Below are 22304 nucleotides of genomic sequence, written 5' to 3'. Positions count from 1 at the left end.
AATATTAAAGGAAAAAACTTTTTGTTAGTAATTATACATATGTGACAATGAGAAAATTAAAAATTACAAGGTGCTATAAAAATTATGGCTATAGGGGCACCTAGGTGTCCCTTTGAGCATCTAATTGAGCATCATTTGAGCATCTAATTCTTGATTTTGGCTCATATCATGATCCCAGGGTTGTGAGATTGATTGAGCCCCATGTCAGGCTCCACACTCAGGAAGGAGCCTGATTAAGATGCTCTCTATCTCTCCTTCTGCCCCTCTCCTCTGCTTGTGCTCTTTCTCTCTAAAATAAAAAGTAAAATTTTTAAAAATTAAAAAATTATTGTTATGAAAATTATGATTATAAGATATAGGTCCAACATAGAGACTGGTTATATATGTTTACGATACATACATTTAATGGATTACCATGCAACTTTGGTATATGTGCTGCCGAGGCGAGCACTACCATGCAACTTTGAAGAACATGATGAGAAAGGATATTTATTAATGATGGGAGACTGCTCATAGTGAATTAGGTAACAAATGTGGGCAATAAGATAGTATAAAGCTATGTACACAGGTGGATTAAAAAATTCAGAAACCAGTCATTTCTTTTGTATGGGAGTTATAGGTAATGTTCTATTCATTCATTCATTCATTCATTCATTTAATAGCCTTCTTGTTTTTAGTACAGTTTTAGGTTTACAGCAAAGTTGAGCAGAAGTTACAGAGATTTCCTGTATGCTCCTTGGCTCACACGTGCACAGTTTCCCCCTTATCAATATTCCCTACCAGAGTGGGTATACAATTGGTGAACCTACCGTGACATGTCATTATCACCCAAAGTCTAGGGTTTACATTAGGATTCACTCTTGGTGTTGTACATGGGTTTAGACAAGTGTATAATGACAAGTATTCAGCATTACATATCATACAGAGTTGTTTCACTGTCCTAAAAATCCTCTGTGTTATGCCTATTCATTCCATTCTCACCTAGCTGGTAGAAGCCACTGATTTTTACCGTCTTTATAGTTTTGCCATTTCCAGAATGTCATATAGTTGGAATCATGCAATATCTAGCCTTTTCAGATTGGCTTCTTTCACTTAGTAAAATGCATTAAAATTTTCTCTGTGTCTTTTCATGGCTTAATAGCTCATTTTTTTAGTTTATTTTTATTTATTTAAGAGCATTTTAAAATGTTTATTTATTTTTGAGAGAGAGAGAGAGAGAGAGAACTTGAGTGGGGTAGGCGCAGAGAGAGAGACACGCAGAATTCGAAGTAGGCTCCAGGCTCTAAGCTGTCAGCACAGAGCCAAATGTAGAGCTTGAACTCACCAACTGTGAGATCATCACCTGAGCCAAAATCAAGAGTGGGACACTTAACTGACTGAACCACCCAGGCACCCCAGATACCTCATTTCTTTTTAGTGCTGTATAACATTCCATTGTCTGGATGTACCAGTTTATTCATCCACTCACCTACCAAAAGACATCTTGATTGTTTTCCAGTTTTGGCAATTATGAATAAAACTGCCATAAAGAAGTTTTTGGACGATATAAGTTTTCTACTCCCTTGGTTGCATGATTGCTGGATCGTATATTAAGTGTGTGTTAAGTTTTGTAAGAAACTGCCAAACTGTCTTCCAAAGGGTCTTTATATTTTGCATACCTAGTGGCAATGAATGAGAATTCTTATTGTTCCACATCCTTGCCAGAATTTGGTGTTGTCAATGTTCTGGGTTTTGGTGTGTAGTGGTATATTTATTATTCTTTATGATTATTGTATTCTTCAAATTTTCTACATTGACCATACATTATTATTTTTTTAAATGTTTATTTATTTTTGAGAGAGAGAAATACAGAGTTTAAGCAGGGGAGAGGCAGAGAAAGAGGGAGACACAGAATCTCAAGAGGGCTTCAGGCTCTGAGCTGTCAGCACAGAGCCTGATGAGGGCTCTCACCTATGAACCATGAGACCATGACCTGAGCCAAAGTTGGAAGTTTAACCTACTGAGCCACCCAGGCTCCCTGACCATACATAATTTTTGTAATAGGAAAGATGAGTTATAAAATAGAAAGCTACAAAGGCCATGTCATAGGAGGGATTGGGGAGGAGGGATAGTAGAAGAAAAAATATTATATAACATTACATTTAAAAACATAATACAAAGTAATGATACAACTAGAGTCATGATTCCAGGGTCTTGGAATGGAGCTCAGCATGGAGTCTGCTAGTGATTCCCTCGCTCTCTCTCTCTCTCTCTGTCTCTCTCTCTCCTTCCCCCCCCCCCGTCCCTCTCCCCAACTCATGCTCTCTCTCTCTCAAATTAAAAAAAAAATTTAAAATGTGTGTGACAATTCTATCCTATTTAGCCTTTCGTTCATTGGGACAAAAGACTGGTTACACCCAAAATGTGTTGTTTGTGGAGAAGTGCTTACCAACGGGCATCTTGAAATCTCGTTTGTTTTCTTTTCTTTTTTAATGTTTATTTATTTATTTTTGAGGCAGGGGGCAGGGACAGAGAGAGAGAGGGAGAGAAAATCCCAAGCAGGTTCCATGCCCAGTAAGAAACCCAATGCAGGGATTGATCTTGTTACCAAAAGATCATGACCTGAGCTGATATCAAGAGGCTGACACTCAACCAACTGAACCAACCAGGTGCCCCCAAAACTTCTTTACTTTCTTATTATTTAAAAACAAGACATAGGGGAATCTGGCTCCCTTGGTTCAGAATCTTGGTTCAGAATCTGGCTCCTGTTTTCAGCTGAGATCATTATTCCAGGGTCTTGGAATTGAGCCTCGTGTTGGGCTCTGTGCTGAGAGGAATCTGCTTGGGATTCTCCTCTGTTTTTGTCTCTCTCCCTCTACCCGTCTCTCACACTCGTGCGCGCGCTTTCTCTCTCTCTTTAAAATTAAAAAAAGGGGGAGGGCACCTGGGTGGCTCAGTCGGTTAAGTGTCCAACTTTAGCTCCGGTCATGATCTCATAGTTCATGTGCTGATAGCTCAGAGCCTGGAGCCTGCTTCAGATTCTGTGTCTCCCTCGTTCTCCGTCCCTCCCCCTCATGCTCTGTATGTGTTTGTCTCTCTCTCAAAAAATGAATAAACATTTAAAAAAATTTTATTCAAAATTAAAAAAAATTTAAAACAAGACATAAAAATTATAAATCAAATAGTTGTAAAAAATGTGATATTTTAACTGGAATTCTAGACAAGTTATGAAAGTATTATTTGACTGCCCATAAATCCATAAACAATTACATTTCATCCTACATGTCAGTATATATCCAATTTATATTCAATATATATACAAATGGGTATGATATAATGTAATTTTTGAATTTGCTAACAAATCATGCTTTTTCTCTTAAATTATAAATTTAAAACAAGTACAAAGTGTGCACCATTTGTGTAACAAGAAAAAAGTAGAATTCTGCCTATATATTATATATCATGGTGTAATAAAGTTGACTTCATACACAATTTAAAACATTTTTTAATGTTTTTATTTTTGAGAGAGAGAGAGAGAGAACACAAGTAGGGGAAGGGCAGAGAGAGGGGGAACAGAAGATCCCAAGCAGGCTCTGTGGTAACAGCAGAGAGCCAAACGTAGGGCTCAAACCCAGGAGCGGGGAGATCACCACCCCAAGCCCAAGTCAGATACTTAACCAACTAAGCCACCCAGGGACCTCTATAATACAATTTTAATAACATATATTAATATAAAAGAACATGTTTACCTAAAAGTACTTCTATATAACAGCCAAGGAATGACAAACGATTTGAAAAGTTCTCAAGGGAGCTGGTATAAGTATATATTAACATGAAAGGGTTAAAAACAAGAAAGGTTGAAAATCTTCATGTAATATTTAAGAACGTTAGGGTTAGATCTGGCTCATAATCTAGACTCCTTCCTTGGAAGAGTAATAGAAACTGCCTGAGGTTCCATTTTATCTGTAGAGCTGGGATGGTACGAATATCATAGAGCTGTTTTAAAGTTAAACCAGATTATACCTGTAAAAGTACAGAACCTGTTACAGGGTATATCCCCAAGAAAAGTCAACTGTTCTCCAGCCCCCCGCTGTGGGGTGGATAACGAGGACGGGCTCTCCACCTCTCCGTGGGGCGGATTGCCCTACATCTTCCTAATTAAGAAAAATCCAGAGGATAGCAGGCATCCTTGTAGACACATACATCATTTCGTTGTCCGGTGGTACAGAATCTGCCGACAAACTACACTCTCCCTTCCAATGACATCACGCCTCAGGTGCAGGGCACTCTCCTTTCTGCACCTTTTCTTGTCCTACTCCCAGCCCTGGCTTCTCAATACACCTATTCCGCTCACTCGCTCCACTTTGCCCCGCTTCTTTTTTCTTTTTTCCCCCTCCCTCTAGCCCTTCTAGTTCTAACTTTCCCGCCCCAGTAGCTCTTGACCAATTGGGGATAAGATTGCCTCTTCTTTCCCGGCCTCTTGGTGACGTTAAGAGAAGTAACACCTCTGATTGGGTTTTATGGAGCGGAAGGCCACCAATAACTGACAGACTTTTTTGGTGCGGACGGACCGCTAGTATTATTGCTGGTGATTGGCTGGAGTAGAGAGACAGGAAAATGGCTGCGAGTCCCACCGTAGTCCCGGTGGCTGCTCCTGTGGTGCCCGTCCTGTCAGCGAGCAGCGATTTCTCAAATTTGCGAGAAATTAAGAAGCAGCTGCTACTCATCGCGGGCCTTACCCGGGAGCGGGGTTTACTGCACAGCAGTAAATGGTGAGACGTCGGGGTCGGAAAGGACTGGGTTTCGATACTTGGCCTTTGGGGCTTGTGGAACTAACTCTTTGGGTGTTCCAGGTCCGCCGAGTTGGCCTTCTCACTCCCTGCCTTGCCTCTGGCCGAGCTGCAGCCGCCGCCGCCTATTACAGAGGTAAGCACTTCCATAGCGGCGAGCGCTCCCCATCAACCCCAAGAGTTGTGAAGTGAGTGTCCCGTCCTGCTTAGCAGGAATGTTTGTAGAGGGAATTTAAGCTTCTAAAGAGCTGGATGTTTTCAGCGATTTTTATCTGTGTGGTTTTGTTGATCTTTGTAAAGATTTGGTGGTGCTTTACTTAAGCTGGAGAGAATTAGTAAACAGTCCTTGCTTAATATTTCAGTCTTTAATATAGTTTTTGTAGCCCAGCACAGTGTTCTTAACAATGAGAAGAATCAAAGGTTTTAATAACAGTGTAAAACTGTTTTTGGATTCAGGTATCTGGGTTCAGATCTCAGCTGCACTAGTGACTTCTGGCAACTTAGATTATATCCTGAACCACAGCTTTTTTTCATGTGTGACATGCGGATAATAGTACCTACTTTAAGGGAGTATTGCTAGAATTATATAAGTTAGGAATATATTTTATGTATGAGCTATAGAAGGCATTTTTACATCGTCTGTGTGGTTTGAAGAATTGTCGTTATAATCCATTTTGTTTTTTCTGAAGATACCATTTCTTGATTCCCCTCCCCTCCACACACACTCTAAAAATAGTGAAGGTTTCTTCAGAAGGTATAATAATGCAGGTGAGAGGGAAGAAATAAGGAAATGGTGAGTGGATGTGAAAAAGGCCACTAGACTCCTAAATTGAATGGACACATTTAGGATTTATTAATTCATTGAAGAAAACACTGAGCATGTTTTGGTTCCAGTTTTGTTCAGGTAATATTTAGGGCAAGAAGGATGAGGAGATGTAGTAAATGAAGATTTAATTGACTTACCCCTAGAATTTGGGAGATTGTATGCTTTTAACCTAAATGTGCATCATTTCATTCATTTCATTTATTTATATACTGAACTATGATTGCGTTCTATGCTTTTTACAATACTAGCATGTCAAACTTTCTTGAAGTATAAAAAATAAAAGTAATTGCACAGTATATTGTATTTTTGTACATTTTTGAAAGCCTGGAAAAGGAAGCAAACGTCAGATATTAATGCTAGACATTTTCCATGACTTTTCCACCTTTTCCTCATCAAATCTTATTACTTGCTCCATTTTACCCATGAAGAAATGAATTCTCAGAGAAACTAAGTAACTTCCCTACTAATGTCATGAAACCAGAAAATCAAGGAATCAGGATTTGAATCCAGTTCCCTAACACTAAAGCCTATGCAACTTCCCACTGCATTTAAAGAAAGAGTACAACTTTGAGTGTCTTCGTTCAGTTTTTAAAATTTTTAATTTTTCTCAACTTTTTATTTTGAAAAAAAGTTCCATGACCTTAGTGTATAATAAGACAAATATACAAAAGTAGTTCATAAGTATATGTCAATATATATACATATCTGCATACACATATATATGCTAGGTTTTTGGGAGGAAGAAAATACTTTTTCTTACATCTTGAAATTAATGAATATCCTTCTTGAATTTGAATTTTTTTGTCTTATTCCCAACCACTTATAAAAACTTGTCTCTCTTCTAGGAGGATGCCCAGGATATGGACGCTTACACCCTGGCCAAAGCCTACTTTGATGTTAAAGAGTATGATCGGGCAGCACATTTCCTGCATGGCTGCAATAGCAAAAAAGCCTATTTTCTGTACATGTATTCTAGATACCTGGTGAGGGCCATTTTAAGATGTCATCTGCCTTCTGTGACGCATCCATATTTAGAACAAAGGGGGAAAAGTTTAATCTTTTAAATAGTTTAGCAGTAGTCTACTTGGTAAACCTACTTTATAAATACTTAACAGTAATAAAGAAGATGTCATAAATAAAGTTAAAAAGTGGCAATATGAAGGAAAATATTAAAAATATTGATAGGAGCACCTGGCTGGCTCAGTTGGTGGAGCATGTGACTCTTGATCTCAGGGTTGTAAGTTCAATCNGTCAGCACAGAGCCTGACACGGGGCTCAAACCCACGAACCGCGAGATCATGACTTAAGCGAAAGTCGGACGCTTAACCGACTAAGCCACCCAGGCGCCCCTCTTTAATTTTTAAAAGATGTTTATTTTGAGAGAGAGAACAAGCAGGTAGGGGCAGAGAGAGGAGAGAGAGAATCCCAATGCAAGCCCAACACGGGGTTCAGTATGTGCACTAGGATATATAAACAGGGCTGTTTATTAAAGTATTTTTTGTAATAGCCATAAAATGTCAGTAACCTAAACATTCATGAGTCAAGGGGTGCCTGGGTGGCTCAGTGGTTGGGTGTCAGAGTTCATGAGTTCGAGCCCCCTGTTTGGCTCTCTGCTGATAGCTCAGAGCCTGGAGCCTGCCTGCTTCAGGTTTTATGTCTCTGTCTCTCTCTTCCCCTTTCTCTCAAAAATAAATAAACATTAAAAAATATATANCGAACCCACGAACCGCGAGATCATGACCTAAGCGAAAGTCGGACGCTTAACCGACTAAGCCACCCAGGCGCCCCAATTTGTTGTTAATTCTTGCCTGAAGTATCTTTTACTGTGATGTTACAAAATAATGATTTTCCACTCCAGTATTCTCTCCACGTTTGTTCCCAGCCACTTGGCATTCTACTCTATGCAAAAGTTTTCCCTCCCCATCCCCATTTATTTACTTTCAGTATGAACTCAATGATTCTTTTATTTTTAATTGTTTATAATTTATTACTGTACTTAATTATTTCATTGCTCAAATTATTCCAGATTTTGCCAGTGGGAGCCCCTGAATTATTGCTTAAAAGTAGTGACCAGTATTAGTTGCCATTTTGGTTGGACTTGGGCCCTTTAGCTAGAATCAGACTGCTAGTTTTAGAATGAGTTTCAAAATAAACTGAGAAAAGACCAATTTGTTAATTTTCTCTTACAGTCTGGAGAAAAGAAGAAGGATGATGAAACCGTTGATAGCCTAGGTATGAATCTCTTTCTTTTACCTTTTGGATGAAAGCAGAGGTTGCATAATCAAATGCCTATATGAGCCAGGCAGGTAATATAAAGGCGTGAAGTGGACCTAGGAGGACTATTGCAAATAGGGGAGCGCAACTTGTAACCTACTTGTTACCCAGCCCTGCTGAGAGCTCCCTTGAGGAAATGTGGGCCTAGTGTTGTCAATGCTTTCTTCCCTTGACCCTACCCCATTCTTTGGAAACTGAAATTGGAAATTCAGGGTTTTAGTTGAGGCTTCTTCTTTTTATTTATTTATTTATTTATTTATTTTTANCACAGACTGAAACAGGCTCCAGGCTCTGAGCTGGCAGTCAGCACAGAGCCCGACGCGGGGCTCGAACCCACGAACCGCGAGATCATGACCTGAGCGAAAGTCGGACGCTTAACCGACTAAGCCACCCAGGCGCCCCGAGGCTTCTTCTTTTTAAACACTGATACCTATTTCAAAGTTTTAAAAACCTTTGTGGGTTTGGGGGACCTGAGTGGCTCAGTTGGTTGAGCGTCAGGCTTTGGCTCAGGTCATAATCTCACGGTTCGTGGGTTCGAGCCTCACGTCGGGCTCTGTGCTGACAGCTCAGAGCCTGGAGCCTGTCTTAAGATTCTGTGTCTCCCTCTTTCTCTGACCCTCCCCTCTCAAAAATAAAAAATAAATAAAACATTAAAAAAAACCCAAAAACCTTTGTGAGCCTAACAAAATATGACTGCAGACCATTTATCAGTGGTAGTTTCTAGATTAAAGTGGATGGCATAAGGTGTTGTTGGCCACTTCTGAGTATTTGCTGGGAATTACAGCTGTAACTTTGGTTGATGTCAAGGGGAATGTCTCTGTCTATGAAATGAAGATTGGCAGTCTTTCCTTAGATCTGAGATTTTATTTCTTTCCTAGGTCCCCTGGAGAAAGGACAAGTTAAAAATGAGGCACTTAGAGAATTGAGAGTGGAGCTCAGCAAAAAACACCAGGCTCGGGAACTTGATGGATTTGGCCTTTATCTGTAAGTGTTAGAGTAATTTCAATCTTTCTATAACATTTTCTCCAGAGTAGAAGGGATGTGTTATGAAACATTAACTTCTGTTTCATAGCAGCACTCTCAACAATAGCCAAAACATGGAAAGAGCCTAAGTGTCCATCGACGGACGAATGGATCAAGAAGATGTGGTTTATCTATACCATGGAATACTACATGGCAATGAGAAACAATGAAATCTGGCCATGTGTAGCAACATGGATGGACCTTGAGGGTGTTATGCTGAGCGAAATAAGTCAGGCAGAGAAGGACAAATATCATATGTTTGCACGTATGGGAGGATTAGGAGGAACTTAACGGAGGAACAAGGGGGAGAAGAAGGGGGGAAATGGTGGGGGAAAGGGAGAGAGGCAAACCATGAGAGACTCTTGAATGCTGACAAAAACTGAGGACTGATGGATGTGGGGGGGAGGGGGGATGGGCATGGAGGAGGGCACTTGTGGGGATGAGCACTGGGTGTTATGTGGAAACTAATTTGACAATAAACTATTTGTAAAAAAAAAAAAAAGAAAAAGAAAAAAAAAGAAACATTAACTTCTGTGATTGTTTCTCTCTTTCCTAGATACGGTGTGGTGCTTCGAAAACTGGACCTGGTGAAAGAGGCCATTGATGTGTTTGTGGAGGCTACTCATGTTTTGCCTTTGCACTGGGGAGCCTGGCTAGAACTCTGTAACTTGATTACAGACAAAGAGATGGTAAATTGAGAAGAGCTATGTGGAAGACCCTCTGCTCCAAGTCTTATGTAATTCTGTAATGGGGTGGGAGGAGAGAGGTTTGCTAACCCTTTGTTTGTAGTTAGGTCTTTGCTTCTTTAGTCTCTTTCATTGTTGGAATTTCGGTCTTCATTGAAAGACTCATGTTTGGCTCTTGTTTGGTAGATGCTCTTGGATATGTGTCTAGTTATGTTAGAATATCTTGTCATTATTTCATGATTCACATTCACATTTTACTGTAACTTGCTGTATAGACTAAATGCTATTATACTTTTCTTTCCTCATTCCCAAGATACCATAGGAAAGGTTTCTGTGATATCAAGGATTGTATTAAAAACATTTTTGAGATCTTCTCTGAGCTGTTCTAGAACTTTGTAGGGATTTAGAGATTTGTTATTTAATGAAATAAAGTATATGAAATTGCTTTATAAACTGCAGTTATTTTATTAGTTGTTATTATAGGACATTGTCTATAGAGTTTATTTTGCCATTCTGTAGTAGAATTGATAATACACTTGCTTTTGTTGGCTCTAAAGAGCCAAAGGCTGGTTGATTTCCCTCAGTAATGATACATGCTACTAAATATGGGTCTGAAGTCTTATTTTGGTTTACTCCTGTTTATTATCTCTAACTGCCTACTAGACTTTCATTGAGTTTGTTTTTTCTCTGAACTCAAAATATGCAAAGCCAAATTTCTGATCTTGCCTAACAAATTCTCTTTCTTCCTCCTAGCTTGATAGACTCCCTTGATACATCACTGTTTCTCAAGACACCAAGTCTTGATGCCTCACACTCATATTTGTTATTCTCTTTCTCTTATCTCCTTTTATCTTGTCAGTCTCCAGACATTGCCATGGTGTCCTTCTTGTATGCATCTCTTGGTTTTCTGTGCCATCTTGGTTTTCATCTTAGATTTGGATTAGTTATAAGTAATAGTTCCTTTCCTATCTGTTTTTTCCATTTGTACACTCCCATTCCCAAGCTATTGTGGATACTGTTTTCACACTTACTCTTAAAAACACCCACATCATCATGTCATTCTTTTGCCAAAAATTGCAGTGGTTTCCTATTGCATCCCACTTCCTGTTATATCATAGGACCTTCCCTACCCATTCAGTTTTATTTTTTTCACTACTTTTGAGCACATACTCTCCTCTCAAACTTTTCCTTTTCACTCACACTCAGGATTGTTTTGCCTCTATTGATGGTGTTGCCCTGCCTAGAATGCCATCTTTTTTTCTTCTTCTCTCTTTTTTTCTTTTCAAGTTCTACACATCCTATGAAACTCAGCTGAAACCCTAGTCTTTTCTTTGAAGTCTTCCTTAACTAGGTCATTCCTCCTACTGTGCTTGTAAGTCCTCGTATTCACTTAATTGAACTGCCCTCTGTTCGTTTGTTATGCTCTCATAAAGTTTTGGTGATAAATTTCTTTAGACAATAAAGATAGTTCCTTGATGTTCATTTGGGAGAGAGGTCAAAGTATATTAAGTGTGTCCCTCTCTCTCCTGCTGCCAGCTGAAGTTCCTGTCTTTGCCAGACACCTGGATGAAAGAGTTTTTTCTGGCTCATATATACACAGAGTTGCAGTTGATAGAGGAGGCCCTGCAAAAGTATCAGAATCTCATTGATGTGGGCTTCTCTAAGAGCTCATATATTGTTTCCCAAATTGCAGTTGCCTATCACAATATCAGAGGTGAGTGAATAAGGATAATGAAATACCATCACATCCTGAATGTAGCACTATGTTGTTTTCTAAACTTTATCTTTTTTTCTGCAGATATTGACAAAGCCCTCTCTATTTTTAATGAGCTAAGGAAACAAGACCCTTACAGGATTGAAAACATGGACACATTCTCCAACCTTCTTTATGTCAGGGTGAGCTGCTTCCTTCGCTTAGAATTGATAAAAGCTCTTTTGTGCTTTAATCTCCTGGGTTGGATTGTCATGAGTTGCATTAGGTATGAGAAAAATAGTTTAGGGGGTTCCTTAACTCATGCTTAGATTGTCTTTCTTTTTTCTTCCAGAGCATGAAATCAGAGTTGAGTTATCTGGCTCACAACCTCTGTGAGATTGATAAATATCGTGTAGAAACATGCTGTGTCATTGGTAAGAGTCACTACTTTTTTCCTTTTAGGATTTATTTTTACTATAAGTAATCCAAATGTGAAAATAAAAGAAGTGTCAATGAGGGGCTCCTGGGTAGCTCATTTGGTTAAGCATCTGACTATGGCTCAGGTCATGAGCTCCCACTTTATGGATTCCAGCCCCAAATTGGGCTCTCTGCTGTCGGCATAGAGCCCACTTCAGATCCTTTGTCCCCTCTCTCTCTGCCCCGTTTGTGCTCTATCTCTCTGTCTCAAAAATAAACAAACTTTTCAAAGTGTCAAAGATAACAAAATATATACTATAGAATGTAAAACACAGTATAATCCCAACTCCAAGATTATTTGATGAGCATGACTCCAGAATATTTTTCTGTGTGAATACATGTGAATACTAAAAATTTGTGTGTGGGTGCATGTGTGTGTATAATTTGCTTGTAAAAACTATATCATTATTAACACTACTTTGTAATTTTTCCTTTTTAAAAAAATTAACAATACAGCTTTCTCACCTTTTATTTAGTACATCCAGATTTGTTTTATTTTTGATGACTGTTTAGTATTTTATTCTATAGATGTACCATTTTTATTTTTATTTAAACATTCTCTATTGTATAAGTTGTGGGCACTCTATTAATAGTTAAATATTAAAGTTTATTTTATTATTAAATAGTTAATAATAAAAATAGTTTCAGGAAACATCCTTGTACGTGTACATTTAGTTTTGCATATTTATCCAGCTATTAGCTATGTGATCCATTCCTGCCAGTGAAGGTTGGATCAAAAGTGCATATATTTTAACCTTAATATTACTAAAAAGCTTATAAGAATTTCTAATCCTAGGGGCATCTGGGTGGCTCAGTTGGTTAAGCGTCTGACTCTTGATTTCGGCTCAGGTATCCATCAATTTAATATTTGTAGCCCTTGAGTAAGTTGTAGTTCAGTGTGGAAAATAGGCATTAAAAAATGTAATAGTTCCTAGGGCTACTGGGAATGTCCAACTTCAGCTCAGGCCATGATCTCACAGTTCATGAATTTGAGCTCCACATTAGGTTCGCTGCTATCAGTGCAGAGCCCCCCCTTCAGACACCCTGTCCTCTTCTCTCTCTGCCCCTCCCCTTCTTCTGTTCTTTCTTGCTCAAAAATAAATAAAACATTAAAAAAAATGTAATAGGTCCTGGGGTACCTGGGTGGCTCAGTCATTTAAGCTTCTGACTTCGGATTTTGGCTCAGGTCATGATATCACAGTTTGTGAGATCGAGCCCCATGTTAGGCTCTGTGCTGAGACTGTAGAACCCGCTTGGGATCTTCTTTCTCTCTCCCTCCCTCTCTCTACCCGTCTTCTGCTCATACATGTGCTTGTACCTTCTCCTTGCACCCAAATAAGTAAACATTTTTAAAAATGTAATAGGTTCGGGGCGCCTGGGTGGCTTAGTCGGTTAAGCATCCGACTTCCGCTTAGGTCATGATCTCGCGGTTCGTGGGTTCGAGCCCCGCGTCGGGCTCTGTGCTGACGGCCAGCTCAGAGCCTGGAGCCTGTTTCAGTCTGTGACTCCCTCTCTCTCTGACCCTCCCCTGCTCACGCTGTTTCTCTCTCTCTCCTAGAAATAAATAAAACATTAAAAAAAAATGTAATAGGTTCTATTGGAACGTGGGTGAGAATAGGAATAAGTGATCTTTTCAGTATCAGAGCATTATAAAGAAAATATAAAGTCCATTAAGGTGAGGACAGAACCCCATTTTATTCAAAAACATCTTTTTTTTTATATAAAGTTTATTTTGAGGGAGAGAGAGAGCACCAGCTGTGGAGGGGCAGAGAGAAAGAGTGTTAGAATTCCAAGCAGGCTCCACAACCATCAGCAGAGCCAGTGCAGGGTTCAGACTCAAACCCCGAGATCATGACCTGAGCCAATATCAAGTTAGACACTTAACCGACTGTGCCACCCAGGTGCTCCATCTTTTGAGTATCTTCTGAGTGCCAGACACTGTGCTTTCCATTTTAGTAACTACCGTTATTGCCCATCAAGGAAGACTCGTAAGAAAATAACTATAATGCATTGGGTTGAGGGTTATGATTGAGGTAAACCTAAGATGCTAAGAGAGTACGTAAGTATCTACTCTAGTCTGTGATTATTAGGGAAGTCTTCTTGAGAAGGTGGTGCTTGAAGCCTGGGCAGAAGTGAAAGAGTTAAGTAAGGGAGCAAAAGGATTGACTTGGGAAGGGCATTGCACTGCATAGCACCAAAGTATGAAACAGGCATTCTGCCTGAAGTAGCTCAGCATCTAGAAGCATGTTGTGGGAGCTGGGAATGTTCAAAAAGGGGCCCTATCTTGAAGAGGCTTTTATGCCTTGCTGAACATTAGGATTTTATTATGAAGGCAGTAGGAGTCTTCTGAAGGAATTTAAACCAGAAAGTGATGAATGTTCTCAGATTTTTCAGATTTTTATAATAATCCAGTCTAGGGATGATGAGAGTGTAGCCTGAAGTATTACTAACAGGGATGGAGAGAGTCTGTTGGACTTAAAGCTATTTAGGAAGTATAACAAGTAGGAATTGGTGACTGGGCAACCAGATGGATAACAGTGCCCTATACAAGAAGAAAGGAAATAGAGGTGGGGGAGGTGAGGAATAATCCTTTCTTAAACCCTGTGACTTAAAGCCAGTTAAAATCAAAGGAGACTTACATATGAAGAGTAGTGATTCAGGAGTTTCTTGTTTGTTTGTTTTGCTTTTATAGTTGGTTTTATTATTTTCATTATTTTAAAATATTATTTTTTGATTTACATCCAAGTTAGTTAGCATATAGTGCTATAATGACTGCAGGAGTAGATTCCAGTGATTCATGCCTTATGTATAATACCCAGTGCTCATCCCATAAAGTGTCTTCCTTAATGCCTCTCACCCATTTAGCCGACCCTCTCCCATAACCCCTCCAGCAACCCTGTTTGTTCTCTACACTTAAGAGTCTCTTATGTTTTTTCTCCTTCCTGTTTTTATATTTTTGCTTTCCTTCCCTTATGTTCATCTGTTTTGTATCTTAAATTCCTCATATGAATGAAGTCATATGATATTTGTCTTTCTCTGACTAATTTTGCTTAGCATAATACCCTCTAGTTCCATCCACAGTGTTGCAAATGGCAAGGTTTTATTATTTTTGATTGCCGAGTAATACTCCATTGTATTTATAAACTACATCTTTTTTTTTCTTTCATAGTTTATTGTTAAGTTAGTTTTCATATATCTCCCAGTGCTCATCCTAACAAGTGCCCTCCTCCATGCCTGTCACCCCCCTTCCCCTCTCTCCCACTCCCATCAGCCTTCAGTTTGTTCTCAGTATTCAAGTCTCTTGTGGTTTGCCTCCCTTCCTCTCCCCAACTATTTTTCCCCTTCTTCTCCCCCATGGTCCTGTTAAGTTTCTCCTGATCCACATATAAGTAAAAACATATGGTATCTGTCTTTCTCTGCCTGACTTATTTCGCTCAGCATAACACCCTCAAGGTCCATCCACGTTGCTACAAATGGCCGGATTTCATTCTTTTTCATTGCCATGTTATACTACATCTTCTTTATCCATTCAAGTGTCAATGGACATTTGGATTCTTTCCATACTTTGGCTATTGTCGATAGCGCTGCTGTAAACATTGGGGTGCATGTGCCCCCTTGAAACAGCACACCTGTGTCCCTTGGATAAATACCTAGTAGTGCAATTTCTGGGTTGTAGGGTAGTTCTATTTTTAACTTTTTGAGGAAACTTCATACTGTTTTTCAGAGTGCCTGCACCAGTTAGCATTCACAAGAGTGACTTGTTTTTTTTAATAATCATTTGAGGTGAACTCCTTAATGAACTGTTTTTTTTTCCCCTCCGTATATCTGTAAATGTACAGCACAGTGTCTGTCATATGGTCAATAAATTGTTGTTAAATTCAGCCCACCTACTTTAAGAATGAAAAATAAGGGGGGCCGCCTGGGTGGGTCAGTCAGTCAAACGTCTGTCTTCGGCTCAGGTCATGATCTCACAGTTTGTGGGTTCGAACCCCACGTTGGCCTCTGTGCTGACAGCCAGCTCAGAGCCTGGAGCCTGTTTCAGATTCTGTATCTCCCTTTTTCTCTGCCCCTCCCCTGCTCACGCTGTCTCTCTCTCTCTCTCTCTCTCTCAGAAATAAATAAAACATTGAAAAAAAAATGAATGAAAAATAAGGAGTATTAGTTTATGACAAAAAATATACTTCCGCTTTCACAGTATAGCCAGTTCAGAGGAAACAAAAGGAGAAAAAAGGGTAGAGAGAAGAAAAAAAAATCTTAAGGAGCTGAGAGAAAATGAACCCTCTTATGAATGGAGTGGTGGCATGGATCTCTTGTTTACTCCTTGTGTCTGCTTTTATGTCTTGATGTGAATTGATTGTTTCCTTCTGTGTCTTTTCTGGAGTCCCAATGTCTGAGAGGCAGGGTTTTATGTACTGTGTAAAATAGCCTGTACTATAGTGTAGCACAGTTAAGTTTGGACTCTGGAACCAGACTACCCAAGTTTAAATCTTGGTTTCTACTACTAACTAGTTGTGTAACTTTGGACCTAACCTGTCTCTGCTGTAGTTTTCTCATTCAAAAATTATTCAGAAAAATCAAAAGAATAACAGGGGATTCCTTCTCTCATGTAATTGTCGTGAAGATTGGATAAAAATGCCTACAAAGCACTTACTACAGTGTAGGTTGCCCAGTACACTTGTAATCATTCAGTATATTTTAGCTGCTCCAAATGAGATCATCTACTTGATCTTTGCTTAAAACTTGGACTATTCTGAGTTCTTTAATATCTCTGTCATTCTCACTCTTTTAGAAGCTAAGGCATGTATAGGGCTATACCCTTTTTCCTGGGTGAGGATCAGTATTTTGGCCTAGAAATGTACCATGCTGATATGTATAGCTCTAATTCTTCCCTTTTCCTACTCTCCAGCTGATGACTATTTAGGTTATTTTTTTCTCATTTTTACTATTATAAACATTCTGCTTCATAGCTACATTACAAACAGGATTTGTGGGGATTTAAAATTATTACTGAAGTATAATGTTATATTAGTTTCAGGCATATAACAGTGATTCTACAATTCTGTATATCATTGAATGCTCACCATGATAAGCATAGTCACAATACAGAGTTATTACAGTATTATTGACTTTATTCCCTATGCTGTACTTTGAATTCTGTGACTAACTGGAAATTTGTACCTCTTAATCCCCTCTATCTATTCATTCATCCTTTTTAAAAATATAATTTATTCCTGGGGCGCCTGGGTGGCTCATTTGGTTAAGCGTCTGACCCTTGATCTCAGCTCAGGTCATTATCTCATGATTCGTGAAATCGAGACCCACTGGGGCTTTGTGCTAACAGTGTGAAACCTGCTTGTGATTTTCTCTCTCTCTCTCTCTCTTTGCTCTCTGCCCCTCCCTCTCTCAAAAATGATAAATAAACTTAAAAAATAGCTTTAATTAAAAAAAAAACAGCTTTATTGAGGTATCATTTACATACCATAAAATTTACCAAGTTTAAGTTTATAGTTCAAGGAGTTTTTGTAAATTTATACAGTCGTGTAACGATAACCATAAATCCAGTTTTGAACATTCTGGCACCCCTGGAAGTTCCCTTGAGTCTATTTGTAGTCAGTCCCTCTTGCATCCCTTAGCAGACACAGATTTGCCTTCTATCTCTATATTTTGCCTTTTGTAGAAATTTTCATATGAATGGTATCTTGCAATTTTTACTCTTGTTTGGCTTCTTTCACTTGGCTGTTTCTGAGATTCACCAACTTTGTAGCATGTTTCAATAGTTTTTTTTTTTTGTTTTTAAGTTTATTTATTTATTTTGAGAGAGAAAGAGCTCAGCAGATGTGCAAGTTGGGGAGGCGCTGAGAGAGAGAGGGAGATAGAATCCCAGGCAGGCTCAGTGCAGAGCCCAATGTGGGGCTCAAACCCACCGAGGCAAAATCAAGAGGTGGAAGTCTGAGCCATCCAGGCGTCCCTTACTAGTACTTTCTAATGTTGAGTAGTACTCCATTGTTTGGATATGTATGTTTTGTTTATCCATTTACCAGTTGATTTAAGACAAATGTCTTTTATACCCTTCCTGCAAATAAAATCTTCCACAGATTCCTAAAAGCTTTCACTTGTCTTTTCAAGACCAACGCTGATAGATGTGCTTTGATTCTTATGGGAGAAAGGAGCTCAGAGCTCTACCTTTTTATCCCTTGAAGTACCTCTTTAGAAACCTAGGAATATAGTTGGAAAACTACCAAACTATAGAAATTCCTACTCTTTGTTAGGAAAATATGTATAAGTGATGTATCCAGATGAAATAAACTGAAGAAAAACTTGAAGTGTTAAGGAGCACTTTTTTTTTTCAACCAAACTGTGTGATAGATAGATGCAGTATATTTCCCAAGGGAATAATGATGTGCCCTTCATGTACAGTTTGGCTTTTCTGCAAATGCTTTCGGGGAATGGGTTATAGTTTCATGCCTGCTCTGTGGAATGCTATTTTAGGGCACTTTTTACTTTTATTTCTCTAGTTATTCATATGTCTTTTGTTTTTCAATCAGGCAATTACTATAGTTTGCGTTCTCAGCATGAGAAAGCAGCTTTATATTTCCAGAGAGCCCTGAAATTGAATCCTCGGTATCTTGGGGCCTGGACACTGATGGGACATGAGTACATGGAAATGAAGAACACATCTGCTGCTATTCAGGCATATAGGTGAGCTTATAGTTGAGCGGTGAGGTGGAGGGGATTACTGTGATGTTTGGAACCTCTCTTGAGCCTACAAGTCGCTAACCTTGATCCTGCCCTCTTACCAGTCTCTCTTCCATTTCTTAGACATGCCATTGAAGTCAATAAACGGGACTACAGAGCCTGGTATGGGCTTGGACAGACCTATGAAATCCTTAAGATGCCATTTTACTGCCTTTATTATTATAGACGGGCCCATCAGCTTCGGTAAGTCTGACCAGTTGATGATGTGTTTGTGATGAGAAGAGCTGATACTTTTATCTTTTGATAGCTACTGAAGAATCACAGTGAATGAATGGTTTTGACTCTTAGAGACCTGGGTTTAAACCTTCCAGATGCTCTTTGTAGTATTTTTATGTAGTATATTCTGATGGGTTAGTTAATAGTGTAATTGTGAACACAAAATATTATAATTAAAGGCTAATCCCTGAATAGATTTGAATTAGTGGTTGGTGGTAGTGTTTCCTCAAGGTTGGACTTTAGTTATTTTTAAAGTCTTTGATCAGACTGTTCCTCTTCTTTCTTAGGCCCAATGATTCTCGTATGCTGGTTGCTTTAGGAGAGTGTTATGAGAAACTCAATCAACTAGTGGAAGCCAAAAAGGTATCATAATTTGGGTCCTGGAGAATTCAAGTGGAGATCTGCTGTTTGGATGAATTGTTGGGCTCTCTGTGCTCCTCTTCATTTTGATCCATCTACCTAGGAAAGTGTTAACTATTTATAGATGCGTATGCTAAAAAACAAAGCGGGGCTGACATCATCAGTGGGATTATTGTTCTATTAAAAATGTTTGCATTCCGTAGATCTGAACTTCTGGGAATCTTGTAGGAGTTGAGGCTTCATGTGGTCCTGGGACAATGGTCAAAGTGACAGTTTATTATTTTGACAGTGTTATTGGAGAGCTTACGCCGTGGGAGATGTGGAGAAAATGGCTCTGGTGAAACTGGCTAAGTGAGTGAAAGGAGTGAAAAACTGTTGTTATTTCTGCTGGCTTCTCTGGTACGGTGTATCCTGCATGCTCTAGAGGCCCCATCGTCATCCTACATGAGTGTGCAGGTGCAGCAGGGTGTATGAATATTGGTCTGGAAGTTAAGTCATCTTGACTCAGGAGACTCATCTCTAAAGGGGGAACTGCTTTTCCTGAGAGTCAAGGGATCAAGAATGAATTGAGAGAAATAAAATTTTCATGTCAAAGCAGTCTAGGAAAACTACTTTAAGTACTGATCTCCAGATAAGGCTCAAGGAAATAAGGAATGACTCAGAAATAGTAGGCAAAGAAGTGCATAAATGCAATTTTATTCCTGTCAGTTCTTTTCTGGATTCTTAGAATTCAAGTCTGAATTGCTTGGTATCTTTTTAAAATTTTGCTCAGAGTATTACCAAGAGAATTTTGGAAAGGCGTGTTATTCACTTTAAGTATTTACCTACTCTCCCACCATCACTAGTAGCAGAGGAATGAGGCTGAGCTTTGATGTGATAACCATCACATTGGAACACTAATACTGTTCTGGGTCCCAGTGTACCATTTATGTGTACCATTTATGTCAAAATTTGCAGTTCTCTCTATTGCCATTTTTTGGGTCTTTATCATGTGCTTTGCTTTATCATGTGCTTTGCTCTGAGATCTGATTTGTACTTACAGACCAATTTATTTTGTAGGCTTCATGAACAGTTGACTGAGTCAGAACAAGCTGCCCAGTGTTACATCAAATATATCCAAGACATATACTCCTGTGGGGTATGTTTCATGACCATGCGAATTGGGTTGCTGATTGTATCCTCATTACCTCAGTCATTCTTGCTTTCCCTATCTAGGAAATAGTGGAGCACTTGGAGGAGAGCACTGCTTTCCGCTATTTGGCACAGTACTATTTTAAGTGCAAGCTGTGGGATGAAGCTTCAACTTGTGCTCAAAAGTGTTGTGCATTCAATGATGTGAGTAGCAGTTTTTCACTCAAGGGTTTGGATTTTAGGCTCAAACATACGATTGAGGCACCTGGGTGGGTTTAAGGAGCACCTGGGTGGCTCAGTCATTTGTGCCACCTTTCGGTTTTGGCTCAGGTCATGATCTCACGGTTCATGAGTTTGAGCCCCACATTGGGTTCCATGCTGCCAGTATGGACCCTGCTTGGGATTCTGTCTCCTTCTCTCTCTCCCCATTCCCTGCTTGTGCCTTCTTTCTCTCAAAATAAATAAACTTAAAAACAAAACATATATTGTTTACTATCATCTGAGGGTGCAAGATGCGTAATAAGGTAAGTGGAAAAGGCTACCTTGATCTGTGAAATGTTTATATTAGTATTTTAGAACTTGTTTTTGAGAACAGCCTTGGATAGACTTTCAGACACTTTCCTGACTTTGTTTCAGACCCGGGAAGAAGGGAAGGCCTTGCTCCGGCAAATCCTACAGCTTCGGAACCAAGGGGAGACTCCCTCTACCGAGATGCCTGCTCCCTTTTTCCTCCCAGCTTCGCTGTCTGCTAACAACACTCCTACACGCAGAGTTTCTCCGCTCAACCTGTCTTCAGTCACACCATAGTTGGCTGTTTTCAAGCCAGCACACTTACTAGACCCATGTTAAGCCTTACTTCTGTGAAAGGAATGGCCATGTCTGTTCTTCCAAGGATCTTAGTTTTTCATTTGTACAGATGGAAACAGCTCCTTGGGGACAGTTTACAGAATCACCTTTGGTGTAGACTGACAGAAGAATTTTGGCAGGATCAGACATTGTCTTTTGCCGGTCAGAAGCACTATTTCCCTTCTGTTCAGAGAGTGGCTATGAATCTGGGACTTCTTCCCAGACCTTTTCTCCCCCCTCTAACAAACATCCCTTTACCAGCACTTTAGCACAGGCGAAGCTTACAGGAACCAAGTTTTAATGCTGCTGGGAGTGAGAGCTTTCTTTAGGGAGGGAAGGAAGGGAGAAAAGTGTGCCATTCTACCCTCTGCAGGCAGTAGGGGCACTGGACACCCTGGGAAGGTCACAGCACCGGACAGACATGACCTCCTCATTCTTGGATTTACTGAGCATGACTATGCTGTCGGAGATAAGATTTAAATGGAGTGAAGCTACACATTTGTTTTTGGCTCTGGGGGTACGTTCTTCCAAAACATTTTAAGAACTCTTCCTAGAAATTTTCATATTGGAATTAACTTAACCATAATTGAATTGAAAGAAGGGGCAAAAAGAATCATACTTTGCATGGAACTGTTGATGGCAAAAGAGCCTTTGGAATTAACCTATATTCTTACTAAAGCAAAACAAGGAGACGGGATTACAGATAATAATTTCATGGACATTCAGGAGTGTTAAGTTTTGTGACTGTATAGACAAGAATAAACTCATTTCAGCCTGGTCTGTTGTAATAAATATGTTTGTAGCTATGTTCCCTGCTCTCCCCTGCACCCCACCAGTTATTTGACAGAATGGTCCCTTTCAGCCTTCACCTGTTTAGACAAGGCAAAGGGAGTCATTCTTTTTGTGCTCTTGGAAGGTTTCAGGCCTGTGCATGTGTATTAAGTAGGAGGTAATATTACAGTAGCCTATAATGTCTGCTGTAATGAATATGAACTATAGATGCCATGGATTATTCTGAACTCAGGGCCTAGCCTTCCTTTATTGTTTCCAGAACAAGTTTGTTACCCATCACCTCCTAAAGTCTGACACTTCATTTTCTATTAAGAAAAGTTTAGAGTATCTAATGTTCCTTGAATTCATTTCTTACCAAGCTTTCTTAGCTGTATTCTAGTTACACATCTCTACTGCCATTCCTATGCAAGGTTCCAAGGGGCCTGAATTTTTAATTTTTTCCCCATTTTATAAGT

The 22304-nt window shown here is 39.4% G+C and overlaps 1 protein-coding gene across 1 annotated transcript; it reads left to right on the top strand.

Annotated features, from left to right (window-relative positions):
- The first annotated feature begins 4596 nt into the window (after positions 1–4596).
- On the top strand, positions 4597–21835 carry CDC23 (cell division cycle 23). Its single transcript, XM_077768716.1, has 16 exons — positions 4597–4751; positions 4833–4905; positions 6441–6578; positions 7785–7827; positions 8748–8853; positions 9449–9581; positions 11115–11292; positions 11377–11474; positions 11624–11705; positions 18294–18447; positions 18568–18687; positions 19008–19083; positions 19370–19431; positions 20140–20218; positions 20296–20415; positions 20848–21835. The coding sequence occupies exons 1-16, from the start codon at positions 4597–4599 to the stop codon at positions 21016–21018; spliced, it is 1788 nt and encodes a 595-aa protein (XP_077624842.1). The 3' UTR covers positions 21019–21835.
- The last annotated feature ends 469 nt before the right edge of the window (positions 21836–22304 follow it).

The sequence above is a fragment of the Crocuta crocuta genome, unplaced genomic scaffold (assembly GCF_008692635.1).
Source record: "Crocuta crocuta isolate KB4526 unplaced genomic scaffold, BGI_CrCroc_1.0 scaffold64, whole genome shotgun sequence".
NCBI lineage: Eukaryota > Metazoa > Chordata > Mammalia > Carnivora > Hyaenidae > Crocuta > Crocuta crocuta.
The sequence above is the reverse complement of the archived record's forward strand: the minus strand, read 5'-3'. Positions and strand labels throughout refer to the sequence as shown.